Source organism: Ylistrum balloti, unplaced genomic scaffold, assembly GCF_031769215.1.
Source record: "Ylistrum balloti isolate Yb309-2 unplaced genomic scaffold, AGI_CSIRO_Ybal_v1 Utg369614, whole genome shotgun sequence".
Classification (NCBI taxonomy): domain Eukaryota; kingdom Metazoa; phylum Mollusca; class Bivalvia; order Pectinida; family Pectinidae; genus Ylistrum; species Ylistrum balloti.
The window spans coordinates 56,824-69,450 of record NW_026781888.1 but is presented as its reverse complement, the minus strand read 5'-3'; the positions used below and the strand labels follow the sequence as shown (position 1 = coordinate 69,450).

Here is a 12,627-nt window from a genome sequence, read left to right as displayed (position 1 = left end):
GACAACAAAGTCTTCCTCAACAGGAAATGATTTCATGCAGACTAGTCTTGGTTTCACGGTGAGAGAGTACATAAAGGGGGAGTAACTCGACAGGCGCGTGTTTCAACTTGTTATAGCAAAGATAATTAAAATGCATAATATGATGAAAAGCCAAATCATCTTATATCTTATGTATATATATGTAGTTGTTGGGTTGTAATTTTTCTATGTAACGGATGGTTTCTGTACACGCATTTCAATATACAATATCAATTGAATCAGAGACATATATGTCTCTGATTGTATATACATAAAGATGACGTGTTGTTCGTCGTGTTTCTGGGAAAATCTGTTGAATTTCTGAACTCGAGAATATGCATTGTGTAGTTTGAACATAATGGCCAGCTATCTGTATGTAAAACTACATTGGTGCTGAATCATTTTGATCTAGCTAATACATAAGTTGTAGCACATGTATTTTCACTGTGAGTAAAAGGGCGTGAAAAGATTCCGATATGGATGCCGATATTTTAAGTCCCTCTCCATAAATCTACAACAGGGTACATGTCCCCTCGTGTAGATTTATTGGATAAAAGATCAAAAAGTAGTTTTAAAGAATTAACTCTGACTAACGAAAACATGTATAACTGAAGCATTTGCCAGTGTATTGGAACGACTTGACTCTATCAATCGTTTAATAACATTAACAATAGACGACAACCTTCAACGTAACACACACACAGCACAAAAATCACTATACCTCGAACGTAACACACACACAGCACAGAAGTCACATACTTTCAACGTAACACACACACGGCACAAAAGTCACATATACCTTCAACATAACACACACACAGCACAAAAGTCACTTATACGTTCAACGTAACACACACAGCACAAAGGTCACCTGTACTTTCAACATAACACACACACAGTACAAAAGTCACTTATACCTTCAACGTAACACACACACAGCACAAAAGTCACTTATACCTTCAACGTAACACACACACAGCACAAAAGTCACCTTTACCTTCAACGTAACACACACAGTACAGAAGTCACATACACCTCCAACGTAACACACACAGAGCACAAAAGTCACCTTTACCTTCAACATAACACACACAGAGTACAAAAGTCACATATACCTTCAACGTAACACACACAGAGTACAAAAGTCACATATACCTTCAACATAACACACACACAGCACAAAAGTCACTTATACGTTCAACGTAACACACACAGCACAAAGGTCACCTGTACTTTCAACATAACACACACACAGTACAAAAGTCACTTATACCTTCAACGTAACACACACACAGCACAAAAGTCACTTATACCTTCAACGTAACACACACACAGCACAAAAGTCACCTTTACCTTCAACGTAACACACACACACCACAAAAGTCACTTATACCTTCAACGTAACACACACACAGTACAAAAGTCACTTATACCTTCAACGTAACACACACACAGCACAAAAGTCACTTATACCTTCAACGTAACACACACACAGCACAAAAGTCACCTTTACCTTCAACGTAACACACACAGTACAGAAGTCACATACACCTCCAACGTAACACACACAGAGCACAAAAGTCACCTTTACCTTCAACATAACACACACAGAGTACAAAAGTCACATATACCTTCAACGTAACACACACAGAGTAAAAAAGTCACATATACCTTCAACATAACACACACACAGCACAAAAGTCACTTATACCTTCAACGTAACACACACACAGTACAAAAGTCACTTATACCTTCAACGTAACACACACACACCACAAAAGTCACTTATACCTTCAACGTAACACACACACAGCACAAAAGTCACCTTTACCTTCAACGTAACACACACACAGCACAAAAGTCACTTATACCTTCGAGGTAGGCGATATTTTACCAGCATGCATTCGCAAAGAATTATGTGGTTTGAGTACTTAAAAAATAACACGAATCTACAATGCCTGTCCAAACCACCTACTTGCAAGATGCACATATGCCATCACGGTTGAAAAAAGCATATTTTTAGTTAATTTAATAAAGAACGTCATCTCCTACATCTGATTGTTTTGCTGGTTATATACTATCATCTTATTTTTAACCGAAAGAGCAGGATTTGCTCTTTTATCACAATATTTGTCCAAACATTGACTGAAGCCGCCATTTTCTTGACATTCATGGCATGATAGATGTTTGATATATGTGAGTTATAGTTACGAGCCGTACCTATCGGAGTAAGATGGTTCTACACACAGTGGTTATTCCACCACTGGCAATAACGTTTCAGTCATTGAAACAAACACGAGAATTATTTCAAGTTGAAACACATAGAAGTTTTCAGGCCTAGAGTAATATTTCATACACAATTAGCCTTACGATACTGATCACAAAGGACATAAACTACAAGTTATCTAATAACCATGTTCATATTTTTCAGTTTTTTAACAATTAAAATATTGAGTTGAAACATATTTTATTGCCAAGTGTAATAGCAAAAGGATTAGACACAAGTTATTACATTAAAATATTTTGAACGGCTGAATCATCGTTTTATAACCCAAAGTAGAGTTTTATTATAAATTCTAGAAAAAAAAAATACCTCAACTATATATAAAAAGGGAGAGATAGAATGAAGAATCGATAACGAGAATGACAGACCCGGGGCATATTAATTTTGTAGTGTCTGTTGGTTTGTCTGTTGTCAACGTTAACCTTACCCGTAACTTTTGCAACGTAAGAGACAGGGTTTTCATATTTTTCATGTGCATTCCTTGTGACAAGACTTTTCCGATGGTACCAAAATTTTTGACCATATGACCTTGACCATGACCTTTGACGTGCATTGGAAAAAATAGCATTGGCCACAGCTATTTCACAATAAGAGGTAAAGCTTGTGGATTCAAGTTTGATGTGATATTTATTTTTAATGGAGTAAAAAAGCAAATTATTGCCACAACAAAGCCATAGGAATGCTTCATAAAGTGTGTACGCAGTTAGCACATACATTACATAGTACATTTTCAATATTCCACCTAAGAATTTAGTTGCAACCGAGGACATAGTGTTTCATAAACACATCATTGTTACTACTTTACTTGAAGACTAAAAGAGTTATCTCCCTTATACAAGAGATGAGACTATAGCTCCTATTCCTTCGCAGCATGTATGGTTGTAAATAAAATAGCAACCTTTGTTTAATGTGTGATTGGAGGAGGTAAAGAAAAACGCCCAGCGTCCGCAGTAAGACTCATACCCGTGACATTTCGCTCACTAATAATAAGATAAGATGGAATTAGACATGCAATAAGATAATATTAGTGAATGTAGTGTTCATTGACTCAAGTGGAACAATTTATAATAAATGAATATCGATATATGGTTTCTTATATGCAGAAGAAAAGAATTCTCCCTCGTGAGCCAGGTGATCTCCATAAAACCGTCCGTACTTCGTGCATACGATGCCAATAATTAATAGGTTTTCACTATTTTGGTAGATGTAGTTTGGGTATTTTGCTAACATCTTCACTCCCCAGATCAGCGTAGACGCAAATGTACTATTTTATCTTGAATTGCTCAATTAATACACAATTTTGAAGTTTGGATGAATTTAGATAAAGCGAATTTCGTATTTGTCGCATATCGAAGTTATTTCCTTTCATAGTGTTCTACATTGCAGTAGAATTGATTGGGTAACATTCAATTCCAGTTCCATCACTATTCAAAGGAAAAGTAGCCATTCAGTTTTAATGGTATTATAAAGATGACAAATTTGTAAACTCAGAATCAACCATTGTACAAAGGACAATTTTTTATGAACAAAAAAGCAGCAAGATTTTCCCTTATTAAACAAAAACGACATATAAAGGTAAATTCAAGTGTGGATACAATGCCGTATTCCGCGACTGAAAACCAATAACAAGGAAACATGATAAAACATACTATGAGACATTCAAAGACCTCAGTATACGGTCTGAAATCTAGCAACTCTGGACACGGACAAATCAGTCGATACAATGGCGTGTGGCAGGTCATGTGTAAGATAGAAACAACATAAGTATTTAGGGGTTTTAATTTCATATGAAATTTTATGGGTGTTAGATTTTTTCTGTTCTTGTGAGTCTTGGCGAGAATAAGTTTCATGAAGTTTCTTAGGAAATGAAAACCAAAACATTCTTATAACATAGCGCAGTAAAGTAACACTGTGAATGTTTTAAAGCCAAAGGGGGAAAAACAACAAATGGAGGTAGCCATATTGTTACGCCATTTTCAATTGATCACATAACGTAATTTCCATATTATGACGTCACAATCAATTTAAAACTGGCACAGCCAATGAAAAATAGTTTTAGTGTATATTAAAATAGTGACTTACATACACAAATGTATAAGACTAAATGATGTATAAATAAAGCGATATACATACAGTTTTATCCGATATTTCACTTTGTGTGACCGTTTCTCTGAAATAAGTGTAAACATCAGCTACAAAACCGCCATGTTATATGTGATCTGTTTTCAATTCAGCAAATTCATTTGATAAAAAGTAAATGAAAATAGTAAATTACACTTAGACATTACGCTTACAACACATTTAATGGCTTCACCTGTTAAACATCACGGCAAATAGTAATCAACATGTAGGGGAGGAAATTAATGAGATCCCTGTTTAAAATACAATCATAAGTTTCTGTTGAGAATACACATTTTATCGTCTGTTTTATACGATCTGTGGGTTTTTCTCTAACCCGCTTAATCACATCCAAAGACGATGTTTGTCGAGCTTCCTTAATGTGTAGGAAGAACAGCATGCAAACAATCAAATACCATACCTTGAAATGCCTATCACTATCACAAATCTAAATAGGAATTTTAAAGACTTTTCCGTAATGCGAACGCCCTTGTAAAACCTTTTTAGTGTAAATTTGGCTGGGACAGCAGTTTAGCATAGCTGTCATCCTCATTTTCGCAGATATTCATCCATTAACTTGAAGAAAATTAGTATTTTTCTGAAAGTTCTTCAAAGGTATAAAAGGAAAAGTTATTTGTATTTTTTATCCGATCTGAAACAGTGTGTATTCCTGACTTATATCATGATTGATGGAAGACTGATTTACCTGCAATAGTAATATTTTTGTTATGCCAGATATTTGGGGTTAACAGTGATCTTTCATCAAGTTCCCCAATTTCTTTTGAATTATTCAATTCATACCAAGATTTAAACACATCTTTCCAAAAGTTGTTAGAACATATATTACTACATTCTGTTATATATTCATCACCAATTCATCAATACATCCAAATCGATTTGGTCTTTCAAAATGAATTTACAATTTACCTCACCGCTGTATAGTCTCCTTACCCACCGCAGTTTTCGAGCATCAATAAAAACATTCAAATTATCCATCTTCAATCAACCATCATCATACTTTTGAACAACAGCATTTCTTTTAATTTTATCTGTTTTACTATTCCACAAAAATTCAAGAAGTATGGAATGAATTTCTTTAATCACCTTTTCACTGAGATTTAGAAGGGATATAAACAAATGATTGATATCAATAATGATTTAATAATATGAATCTTACCAATAGGAGTTTATTTTCTTTTGTCAAGGCATTTATTAGTTATTGTGATTTTACATTTTTTTAAAGTCAAAATTCAGTTTGGGAATGTTGTTTAAGTTTACAAGTCTTTACTAAGTAGAAATTAGTTATGTTATTTATTAGTGTGGTCATTGTTTGTCAGGAGTTAAGGGGCGTACGGTGAGATTGTATTCCTGTTCTGCATATTTTTTCATCACATTTAATCTTCTCATCCCTGTGGCATCGTGTACATAATAAAATGTTGAACTTGATCACACAAGCTTTTATTCATTGATGTGTAGCCAGCTTTAAGCCGAGACGGAACCACAGAGCTGTGCGAACAAAAATCACTATAAGAAGCTAGGCTGGTGGCAGACACCAGGACTTTTACACTTGTTGATGAAAAAATGAATAAAAATATAAAAAGTGAACACATTTGAAACTTTGCAGTGTTGCAATACACTCTTCGGGTACACGCTTTTGTTTATATTGATGTATATTGCATACATTACTGATTTAACAAGTACTTTGGTTTGTATTGGTGGACCATATTTTGGGTTTTTTCCAAACCATCAGTCCTAGTCTGCTGTGTGTTTTGTTGATACTGTGTACATAGTTACATTAATTTCAGTATCAGGTTCAGCGACTACAATGCCTCCACCCCCATCAATCAATATGTTCATGTAGTTCTTCAGTGAAAAGTTTTAGTTTATTGTGTTTTTCAATATCATTAATCATTGGACTGTTAAGATCGTCAACACATTTTCAGGATTTTTTAAAAAGAAAAAAGAAAATGACACATTTTTGTTTATTTAATGTAAATTTCACTTATAGTTTTGGATTGAAATTCCGAACTTAGAATGCTTTGAAACGATAAATAAAATTTTCGGATGAATTTTTTTGGTTACTGTTTTTAAAATGCCAAAACATATTAAGTTTTTAGTTTGTCAAACATAATTCCATTAGAAATAACATCAGACGGAATGTTTTTCTTTACCATTAACTAAAGTAACCAATGTGAGGATAAATAAGTTAAATTGCTGTAAATTTGCCACCGAATTTAGAACAAGCTACGGTGAAGGAAGGGAGGTAACTCGCATTTAAATTTGTAGAGAGCGAGAGGAAATTTCAGTATTGTTAATTTACATATGATGGATAAAAAGGACGAATGCTGGATAGAAAGAAAAAAAATCGAAAGTCAGTTCCTAATTGATTAAGAAAATTGGTAGAACAATAAAATCGGTCTCAGTCCTGTATAATTCCGAGATGCCTTACACGAACATAACTCAGCCTCCCAAAGAAAGATGCACGTAAGGGAGGCAGGCCTTATATGATCATAAACATTCAAAAATCCACACAACTCGCATACATAGAGAGAGCGTCCTTAAATGACCGTAACAGGTGATAGGATAGAACGTTCCCAGTTTAAACACAAACTTCATTCCCTGAAATACACAGTATACTTGTTTAACTGAACTAAAACGTTAATAAGAAGATATGTGCTCTCACATTTTTTTACAAGATACCTAATTAGAGCTTCATACTGACCATTTTGTGCCAACCATATCTTAAATGTCTTAAATCTATACTGATTTGAAATGATTAGATCAATTAATGAATCTCGATTATTGACAATAACTTAGAGTATATTATTGGATATAATCATTAGCTAATTCTAAATTCACTAATGAATCCTGTCTAATTCGTACTGACTCTTTGTTTAAATCCATGTGCTGCGAAGAAACTGAATCAAACCGACTTAAATATACTATTAAACAAAACATCCTCTCTACTAGGATTTTTTTGATCACACTATCAACCTGTTATCGAGTAAAATCGGACATGTAATAAATTATTGCCGTGTCTCTTGCTTACTGGAAAGATATCTGAATTCTCCCTCGTGACACCAGTATGTGCATGTGACCAAATTTGATAAAAGTACATGATACTTCCTTGTTACCTTAAATAGAATATGTTGTCAGATTCCCGGAAGACGACTTTTCTAAATATTTTGGAGAACAGCCGCCATATTGACAAACTTTTGACAGGACTATAAAGTCCTCCGCTGTCACTCATGACAACATGGCGACACAGACGGCAGTACCTGGTTGTACCCGCCATCAAGGGATGGGATTTATTTACGTCTGTAAATCGTGTGACGATCAGCTGATTTGTATGGAGTGTGTTACAGACATTCACAATGGTCACACATTTGGAAAACTTACTGAATACGTGACGAGCCAGAAACGGGAAATACAACAGTATGTTGACAAACTCTCCAAGGTCGACATTCCGAAAGTTGAGGAAGATATTCGGGAGAATGAGACAAACGGAGGACAATATCAGGCAGTTATCAGAGACATTAAACGTCAGGGGGAAAAAATGAAAGACGATATCGACAGAAATATCGATATGTTAGTGAACATGTGTACCGAGTTGGAAAAATTAAATGCGAGTACTTCTGAGAAAAATAAAGCAGAATTAAACAGATATCTTAGAGAAGACTTGAAACCGAAACTGGATAGATGTCAACAAATACTGGCATCAGGGATAACAGCTGACGTCACAACGTTAGTGCGGGAAATCAGGAATACCGCCACTGATCCACCTACTCCAGGTAGATTACAGACAGTGGAATTCAAACCCGGAAGCATATCTACTGAACTGTTGGAACATATGTTCGGTAAGATACTAGTCGACGGAGAGGATCAGTCGTACAAACCGATACCAACTCCCGTGGTTCTTGACGATTTCAAGACGTCATTTCATTACGATGTATGTCGTACAGGTCTTACTGGTGACGAGGCGTGGTTATCGTACTGGGATAGTGATAGTGTGTACCGAGTGGATACTAAAGGCACAATGAAGGAGAAGATACAGTGTAAGGTCAAAGTCCAATCGATATCTGTATCCCCGACCACGGGCAGGGTGTGGTTCTGTGTGCGTGATGACAGAAGTATCCGGGAAATCACGACAGGTGGTGATATTGTTAAACGATTTGACGTCACCGACACGCCATATTCTCTTTGTATCACCAGTGATGACATGGTATTAGTGGGGATGGATGGAGGAATACAGCTGTTCACTACAGACGGACGGGCGGTATCATCTAGAGCGGGAGGTCCTTGTAGACAGGTGGCAGTATTTCCTCATCACATGATGTCATGTAAACAGACCGGTGACGTAGCTGTTGTTGACAATGAAGGCGTGCGGTATAATAACTACATGGCTGGTGAGGAACCAGACAAACAATCGTACGTCATCGTGATGGATAAACACCTCAACCTAAAGTTTCACTGTAAAGACATCGGTACGACCAATCCAAACCGAAGTTCTACTCAGTCATCAAAGTTTTATCCGTTTGATGTTTGTTTTGATGGAGCTGGTGATGTCCTTGTAGCGGAATTGGTCACCAAGTCAGTACTACTGATTGACAGGAACACTGGACGCTGTATGAGGACTGTTTATACATCTGACGGAGTAGAACCTTTGTGTATCAGTCTACACGAGGACGGTACCTTCTGGATCGGACACAGGGACAGAAGAATTAAGATACTACAATACAAATAAATATAAACACGTTGTACAATGCATAGCTACAGTTTCATTGATCAATATTTTTCGTTACCACAAAAAAAAATCATAGATGTAATATCAGTGTGGTCATATAGTTAATATGATTTGATGAGAACATCGATTATTGACTGACAGACTTTATATCAAGATCACATACAGTAAAGTCTTTTAGCCTGACTGATATAGAGGAAAGGTTATTATCTCGATTTCCCATCTTGCACTAAACGAGATGGTAAGAACGTCATAACACACGATGTTGACTCAATTCAGATATCAACCTGCTAAGTACATCTCTCGTCGATTGGATTTGTTTGGTAACAAATGTGAACACAACGGAACACCACATGACTGGACTAATTGTGTGAATTCGTAAAGTTTGAAATTAATTGTTATTGTCAAAGTGTCGAAGAAATTATTAGAAGATTGAAAACTAGGTCTGCATTCCGTGTGTTTATCCATGTATATTACATGTATGTATGTATGTCTGAATGGAAACAGAAACTACACATGCCTGGCTAGGATATCTCATATGTGTACAGTGTTTCCATTATTCGCCGACCCATTTACAAATGGTGGTGACATGGATTACGGAATCCATACATACGATTTCATTGCGATAACCGCATTTGATGTACAGTTTTTAATGTAAAACATATTAATCTGGAGTTTAATTTCTGTAGTTACACAAAAACGGCTTTTATTGCAGTGAATTATTGTTATTATTATCTAAGAGATCTAATTTGAATTAACAGGTCTAGGAATTCAGATTATGAATAGAAATCAATATTCGATTTCTTACTCTCTCTTATCTTTATATTCAGTCTTTTTCAAAATTATTTCTCCCGCTAAAACTAATTTACTTAAGATATATCAATTACAAATATGATTGTTATGATTAAAATAAAGATCGGAGTGAAGGAAGACAGATACTGTTATAAATAATTATAATAGAAATCAGTGTTTAATTAGGAGGGACAGATATTGTTATAAATAATTATAATAAAGATCAGTGTTTAGGAGGGACAGATATTGTTAAGAATAATAAAGATAGTGTTTAGGAGGGACAGATATTGTTATAAATAATTATAATAAAGATCAGTGTTTAGGAGGGACAGATATTGTTAGAAATGATTATAATAAAGATTAGTGTTTAGGAGGGACAGATATTGTTATAAATAATTATAATAAAGATTAGTGTTTAGGAGGGACAGATATTGTTAGAAATGATTATAATAAAGATCAGTGTTTAGGAGGGACAGATATTGTTATAAATAATTATAATAAAGATAAGTGTTTAGGGGGGACAGATATTGTTATAAATAATTATAATAAAGATTAGTGTTTAGGAGGGACAGATATTGTTATAAATAATTCTAATAAAGATCAGTGTTTAGGAGGGACAGATATTGTTATAGATAATTATAATAAAGATCAGTGTTTAGGAGAGACAGATATTGTTATAAATAATTCTAATAAAATCAGTGTTTAGGAGGGACAGATATTGTTATAAATAATTCTAATAAAGATAAAGGGACAGATATTGTTATAAATGATTATAATAAAGATCAGTGTTTAGGAGGGACAGATATTGTTATAAATAATTATAATAAAGATCAGTGTTTAGGAGGGACAGATATTGTTATAAATAATTATAATAAAGATCAGTGTTTAGGAGGAACAGATATTGTTATAAATAATTATAATAAAGATTAGTGTTTAGGAGAGACAAATATTGTTATAAATACACTCCGACACATTTACAAACGATACTGACTATGATTAAATCGGTACACATTACATGATTAACATGTACGATGTAAATCACGTTATTGGCCATATTTGGTTTCAGTAAAACATGGTAGTTAATTTGTAAAGAAGACTGAAACTATATTCCCCTCGTCTAAGTGCCTTGTATATCAACATATTATTGATCACCTCTGCCTTCCGCTGTGTTGTTTTCTTACCCCAGTTTAAGAGCTTTAATAAAGGCATTCAAATTAACCATATTCAATCGACCATAATTATATTTTTAACAACAAAATTTCTTTTAATTCTATCTGTTTTACTATTCCATAAAAATTCCAAAGATATAGAATTAATTTCTTTAATCACCCTTTCACTGGGATTTAGAAGGGATGTAAGCAAATGATTGACATCAATAATGATTAAACAATATGTATCTGACCACTAGGAGTAATTCTCGTTTTTTCCAGACATTGATTAGTCTTTAGATTTTACATTTTGTTTGATGAAAATTCAGTTTGGGAATGGTGTTTAAGTTTACATCAAATTCTATAACAAGTAGAGTAAATTTATTTTTCCTTACTGCAGATTAAAATCTGGAAGCATTTTATACTTATTGTATTTCTTTCTACTGATCCAAATTATTTTAGTTTGATCAGCATTTATTTTTAAGCCGGATATATTTGCAAATCTGTTCAATGACAATTTCATAGAGTGACTTCTCTGATCCATCTAGCGCAAGAAATGTATCGTCTGCATATTGAAATATTAGAGTTTCAAAATTCTGTGTCTTGATTCCTTCAAACATAGAGCTAAAATTTCTGCACACATGATAAAGATATAGGGGCATTTTGGTCACCTTGACGAGAAGATCTTTTAATTTCGATAAAAAACCACAATAAGTTCCCTCCTTGGTTAATTGCAGATGTTATGTAATGTTATGTAATGTATTAAACCAACTTAAAATATCATTACCAAAACCGATTAATTTCAAAAGTTTTCTAAGATAATTCCAAGTTACAGAATCGAATGTTTTTCACAATCTATCATCATAATCATACCAGGTATATCAGTTTCTATAATTTCATATCATATAACAAACGTGTATTCTCCCCAATATACTTTTCTGATAAACACCCAGTCTGATCATAAGTAATAACTTTATTAAGAACCTTTTTTCTTAATGCGATAACCCCTGATGCTATTTTATAGATATATTCAGTGATTATATTTGGAGCCTTTTATTTTATTTTATTTGAAATGGCAGTACATAAACAAATAAATTTAATTTTACTTTCTTTTTTTATTGTTTATTCATCCAAATCACGTAATAACAACTCCAATCAAATATATTTGTACTCACGTCGTTACGTTCCGCACACGTGTACAATACCCTTACTAACCAAGCACATATACGTCATATATTTTACGGAATGACAATAAAACGAAATTAAAATTTGCTTTTGATACGCTACAAGAAACGATGTATGAAGCTACAGATCATATCAATATGACTTTATTATGAATAAATAAACATATGAAAAACGCGGCATTAGAAAGGTTTTATCTGTTAGAGAAAACATTGTACAAATACTAGACTTAACGAATCACGCACAGATATAGACTCTATCTATGAAAAATACTTTCAGCACTTCATTGTCCAAACACTAATAAATCTGACAAAGTCACCGATCTTAGTACTTTAGTTAACAAG

At 34.0% G+C, this 12,627-nt stretch overlaps 1 protein-coding gene across 1 annotated transcript; it reads left to right on the top strand.

The window, feature by feature from the left end:
- The first annotated feature begins 7,676 nt into the window (after window positions 1-7,676).
- Window positions 7,677-9,603, top strand: LOC132548064 (uncharacterized). Its single transcript, XM_060211892.1, has one exon. It carries the CDS (start codon window positions 7,677-7,679, stop codon window positions 9,162-9,164), a length of 1,488 nt encoding a protein of 495 aa, XP_060067875.1. The 3' UTR covers window positions 9,165-9,603.
- The last annotated feature ends 3,024 nt before the right edge of the window (window positions 9,604-12,627 follow it).

Coding starts and splice junctions, on each gene's coding strand:
- LOC132548064 (XM_060211892.1), top strand. CDS start 7,677: ATGGCGACACAGACGGCAGTACCTGGTTGTACCCGCCATCAAGGGATG.